This window comes from Oncorhynchus keta, chromosome 14 (genome assembly GCF_023373465.1).
Source record: "Oncorhynchus keta strain PuntledgeMale-10-30-2019 chromosome 14, Oket_V2, whole genome shotgun sequence".
Taxonomy (NCBI): domain Eukaryota; kingdom Metazoa; phylum Chordata; class Actinopteri; order Salmoniformes; family Salmonidae; genus Oncorhynchus; species Oncorhynchus keta.
The window spans coordinates 28,121,515-28,126,992 of record NC_068434.1 but is presented as its reverse complement, the minus strand read 5'-3'; the positions used below and the strand labels follow the sequence as shown (position 1 = coordinate 28,126,992).

Sequence of the window (5,478 nt, the reverse complement as noted above, 5' to 3'; positions counted from 1 at the left end):
GGGGGCAATATGGTGATGAATGCTGAGCTGTAGTCAATGAACAGCCTTCTCACATAGGTGTTCCTTTTGTCCAGGTGGGAAAGGGCAGTGTTTCTTAGGCTGCGTTTACACAGGCAGCCCAATTCTGATATTTTTTCCACTAATTGGTCTTCCGACTAATCACATCAGATCTTTTCACATCAGATATTTTTCAGAGCAGATCTGATTGGTAAAAAGACCAATTAGTGAAAAAAAGATTACCTTCTGTGTCAGGATGATCTGCCCTGTAGCTCTCAATAGAACCAGGCTGCCGTTCAGCTCAACCTTCTGACTCCGTAGCAACACCAACTCCCATAGTCACCATACACTGCTATACCGTAATGTGTTAATTGTCAAAAATGTTTTACATTTAATCTGTGTCATTGCTATTAAAATAAACAAGGAAACAATCTAAGCACAATCATGGGCAAACACATAGAGAAGGTTTGATGAGAAGATTCAATGACTCATGAATTCAAAGAAAATACATGAAATGTGTATCAGATATAAAAATGTGTTTGAAGTATTAATAGGAGATTTCTGATTGTGTTAAGAACACTTGAATATAATATAAATTATAATTTGACCTCTTTTTCAGCAACTACCTGCTACAAAGAACAACACTGCCATCTTGTGGCCCATCACTATACTTCAACTGTTATCGCTGACAGAAAAAAGATGCAGAATAACTGATCCTGATTGTTTTATTCAGATGACAAAGTCCAACCTTTTCTGCTAATATTTAACAAAAGACTCATCTGCACCCATCCAGGCAGTGCAAACGTATGGAAGTTGCACAACTTATTAAGACATTTCTGAGTATAAGTGATCTTGATCTCGTGATTGTAAACATATTCAGATTCTTTGTCTGTATGATTTGGCACACACACTTAAACAAAAAAACAAAGGCCTCAATGGCAGGTTCTGAGTACATCGATAGATTGGTGTCCTAACACCAAATCATTACAGAAGGATAAAGATCATTTACTCCGTGTGTCATCCCCAGTTACCAGTGTAAAAACATGTGTCGTCAGCGTAGGGTACGCTGGGGCTTGAAGCAGTCCCATCCTGGCTTGGGGCTCAGGGTGTGTTCGGGAAGCAGGTACTCCTTCAGTCTGTCAGGTAAAGGCAGGGCCTTCACCCTGTCGTCCAGGGGCCAGGGCTGCAGGTGATCCCGGATGAAGGCCCTGCAGAGGCAGCGCAGGGGGGGGGGGGTGGTCTCCTGCTCCACCACACGCCGATGGAGGTCCCGCAATGTCTGCGCATTGGGGTCTTGGTCTGGCATAGGCAGGTCCAGGGGCAGGGCCAGACTTGGGGAGGACACCCGGGCCAAGTCCAGGAGGACCTCAGCCTGCTCCAGGAGCTCAGCCGCCTGCTCTGCATCAGAACAGTCCAGCAGGGCTGTCTGGAGCCTCTGGAATACCAGCCTGTAGCCTGTCCAGCAGGAGGCTCCGTGGCGAGAGCAGTGGAAGGAGGCACCACTCTGCAGCAGCAGCACTGCCAGGGGAAAGAGCCGATCAAAGTGTTCCAGGCTGGTCACTGTCAGGGAGGGTTCCCCATCCTCCTCCCCATCGGGGGTAAGGCAGCAGCTGGGGTCAGCCCCGTGGGCCAGAAGCAGCCGCGTGGCCCTCAGACAGAAGCGGCCGATCTCAGCTGCATCCTCCACAGAGCCCTCCAGAGCCTCCTTCACCAGAAAGACCAGCGAGGATACAGCCGTCTCTCCATCCAGTGTGGCAGCATGAACATCTGCACCTTAGGAGGGGAACAAACAACAAAGTGTCCTAAATATAAATACATTTGGACATGCTCTGCTGTTGATGTACAAGTATTTCGCTACACTCGCATTAGCATCAGCTAACTGTGTATGTGACCAATAAAATTTGATTTGATGTTAAGCATTTGTCTTTCTGCCCAGAAGCCTACTCCAAATTAAAGCAGCAATATGTAACCTTTTGGGCGACCTGACCAAAATCACATAGAAATGTGTACGGTCATTCTAATTGAAAGCAAGTGTAAGAAGCGGTAGATATGTTCTATCCGTGTGTGGTATTTCTATGCTTCCCGTTCTTAAGTTTAGTTTTTGCGTCTTTCAGTTTTGTAAACCATTCTCTGCTTGCTTGTTTTGTCACAAACTGAAATTAGGGGAACTATTCAAGTTTTAGAACTAGGAAAATGCAGAGTGATTCTTGCATAGTGTATTTTTAAGGTTATTTTATAGCACAGTACCTCTCTGAAGTAGCAGCCGGATGTTTTCTGTGTTATGCACAGTCAGTCCATCACTACTAGCTAGGGCATGTAGCAAGGGTGATTTTCCTTTGGGGACAAGATCAAAAAGGCAGTGTTGAAATACAGGATATACAGTAAATACAGGTCGAAATTTCAACTCACCATTTTTTATTACCACTGTTTTCTCCCCAATTTCGATCTGGTCTCATCGCTGCAACTCCCCAACGGGCTCGGGAGACGAAGGTCGAGTCATGTGTCCTCCAAAATATGACCCACCAAACCGCGCCTCTTAACACCCGCCTGCTTCACCCGGAAGCCAGCTGCACCAATGTGTCGGAGGAAACACAGTTCAACTGACGACAGAGGTCAGCCTGCAGGTGCCCGGCCCGCCACAAGGAGTTGCTTGAGCGAGTAATGTCCCCCTGGTTGTGATACAGCCCAGGATCACTGCGATGCAGTGCCTTAGACCGCAGCGTGACTCGGGAGGTCCTCAACTCACCATTTTTATCTCTTGCATTCACGTCAGCACCCATGTCCAGCAGTGTGCACATACAAGGCAGTCTCTCTGCCTCTTCACTAGCGAGATCCAAGGGGCTACTTTCATGGATCTGCATAAGATACAGTACAATGTGTTACAGAGCCATAACAACACATTATGTATACAGAGCAAGAAATGTACTGCAGAAAAGTAGTATGTTTTGCAGCTATAAGTTCTTGCTACCTGTTGTACTCACCCGATCTCGCTTGTTAATGTCAGCTCCATGTCCAGCCAGCAACCTCACCATAATCGGCCTGTTCCTCAGTACAGCAATGTGCAGTGGGTTGTAATAAGAGACAGGGTCTGGGAATCAAATTATATTTAGGTCAATAAAATATAGACAAATAGTCTGCTCATATTTGAATGACAAGTCAGTCCTCTCACCCTCAAAGTTGAGATCTGCTCCATATCGTAGAAGGACTTCTGCTGCACAGACTAGTCCCCGTTCAGCAACCTTAAACAGAGCATAGCTGATCCCCTCCTCAAACACAGCTGACTGGGACTCCTTCTCCAGTAGCTCCACTAAAGACCCGCATAGACTGTCCTCATCCTCAGGGCTACGGCTCCTGTAAATCCAATAAGACCAAGGTCAAATACAGATAAATACACAATAGAGGTTTCAGCTTAGTTTACACATTGCCATATCGATTGACATTGTGGAACTTGAGTGTCAGTGCAAATTACTATAGCAGTTACTTATCCCTGAACCAGACTCACAGCATCACATAAAGTACACTCACCTCTCTCCAGTGCTTGTCCCTTCCTCCAGACCAACAACACACAGCACGGCGTCCACCAGGGGCTGATACTCATATATAATCCTGCGAAAGCCATGGAGGAAAGGCATGCTCTTGGCTGATGTGCCACTCTCTGCTGCTTGCGCTAGAACACTGGACAAGTTACACCCAAATGGAATATAATTACTACCTAAACAGGCTGTTATAAAAGTTATTTTATTGATAGTGCTTATCTGACATTGTCAGACCGTTAAGGGTGGTCTCTGGGATTTGTATAACGTTACGCCCAAAACAAAAGTGCAGAATTATGCATAACTAGCTTTATTCTGCAAGTTGTGAGTGCAAACGTAACAATTATTGCCACATGCTAGCTAATATACCCACAAATGTATATTTGGTATGTATGTGGCTAGTTAGCTATAGTCTTTAAAGCCAACATTGAACGCTAAATACGATTTGGCTAGCTAACGTTAGCTGTGGGCATCAGCAGACGCAAGCGAGCTACTGTAACTCCAGACATGGCTAAAGTTAGTTCATCATTTGTGTTACCTGGAGCAGAACGACAGAACAAGAATTGACATGACGGTAAAACGTGCCAGCTAGCTAACAAGAATAGGTAACTAGCTATTTGGTTTTGCTTTTAAATTACCCAACGAGCTACCTAATGTTAGCTAGCTGGCTTCAAGCTGTAACGCGAGCTTACCTTCAAAACAGGAAGTGTACTTCTTCTTCGATGAGGTTTAACGGCGGTTGTCATCCAATAAATGTTGCATTGCTGCCACCTACTAGACTGGAGCACAACTCAGTTATACTTTGCTTGAGAAAATAAATAAACAAATACCATACCCTCTAACACTACCCTGCTCCACTATTTTGTATCTATTTAAGCCAACAACCTGAAAGGATGGAACACCACCCCCACCCTGTAATTCTTCTGATGTCAAGTCTTGCACACCCAAATACCTCTCTGCAGCCGCCACCACAACCTCAATTTTCTGCGACTTACATTCCATCCCTGCAGTACAGTTGATAACCATTGCTATAAATGCTAAAAGTGTAATCTTATTGAAACATACTGTATATCACTTGTTGGCCTAAGCGCCTTATACCACCCACCACTGCGACCTGTATGCTCTAGTCGGCTGGCCCTCGCTTCATACTCGTCACCAGACCCACTGGCTCCAGGTCATCTACAAGTCTATGCTAGGTAAAGCAACGCCTTATCTCAGCTCACTAGTCACGATAACAACACCCACCCGTAGCACACGCTCCAGCAGGTATATCTCACTGGTCATCCCCAAAGCCAACACCTCTTTTGGCCACCTTTCCTTCCAGTTCTCCGCTGCCAGTGACTGGAACGAATTGCAAAAATCGCTGAAGCTGGAGACTTACATTTCCCTCACTAACTTTAAACAACAGCTATCTGAGCAGCTAACAGATCGCTGCAGCTGTACATAGTCCATCTGTAAATAGCCCACCCAATCTACCTACCTCATACCTATATTGTTTTTATTTACTTTGCTGCTCTTTTGCACACCAATATCACTACTTCATCTGCTCATCATCATCTGCTCATCTATCACTCCAGTGTTAATCTGTTAAATTGTCATTGCTTTGCTACTATGGCCTATTTTTTGCCATACCTCCTCATGCCATTTGCACACACTTTATATAGACTTTATTTTTTTCTATTGTGTTATTGTCTGTATGCTTGTTTATTCCATGTAACTCTGTGTTGTTGTTTCTGTCGCACTGCTTTGCTTTATCTTGGCCAGGTCGCAGTTGTAAATGAGAACTTGTTCTCAACTAGCTTACCTGGTTAAATAAAAGGTGGGGGGAAAAATCCCTCTGTACTGGTACAGATCTACTACTCACACCACTCCTCTCAGGATCCCTCCCCCTTGACCCATCTTTCTCTACATATGAAAACTTCTGCACTACTCTAAGCCTGGAAACCTC

General features: G+C 45.0%; 1 protein-coding gene across 2 annotated transcripts; it reads right to left on the bottom strand.

Annotated features, from left to right (window-relative positions):
• Positions 1–704: 704 nt before the first annotated feature.
• On the bottom strand, positions 705–4,361 carry asb6 (ankyrin repeat and SOCS box containing 6). 2 transcript variants are annotated; one of them, XM_035785492.2, is made up of 7 exons: positions 4,223–4,361; positions 3,523–3,672; positions 3,167–3,348; positions 2,979–3,085; positions 2,744–2,852; positions 2,245–2,331; positions 705–1,770 (listed from the first exon to the last, which is right to left on the bottom strand). In XM_035785492.2, the coding sequence occupies exons 2-7, from the start codon at positions 3,627–3,629 to the stop codon at positions 1,049–1,051; spliced, it is 1,314 nt and encodes a 437-aa protein (XP_035641385.1). In that variant the 5' UTR covers positions 3,630–3,672; positions 4,223–4,361; the 3' UTR covers positions 705–1,048. The 2 variants fall into 2 exon arrangements, with proteins under 2 accessions (XP_035641385.1, XP_035641384.1); XM_035785491.1 differs by lacking the exon at positions 4,223–4,361 and adding an exon at positions 4,069–4,216.
• Between the last annotated feature and the right edge of the window lie 1,117 nt (positions 4,362–5,478).

Bases quoted from the DNA above. Each gene is read 5' to 3' on its own strand.
- asb6 (XM_035785491.1), bottom strand. From the start codon at position 4,100: ATGTCAATTCTTGTTCTGTCGTTCTGCTCCAG. The intron at 3,673-4,068 runs GTAACACAAATG...TAACTTGTCCAG, and splicing joins GTTCTGTCGTTCTGCTCCAG to TGTTCTAGCGCAAGCAGCAG. The intron at 1,771-2,244 runs GTACTGTGCTAT...TCCCCTCCTAAG, and splicing joins CCGGCTGCTACTTCAGAGAG to GTGCAGATGTTCATGCTGCC.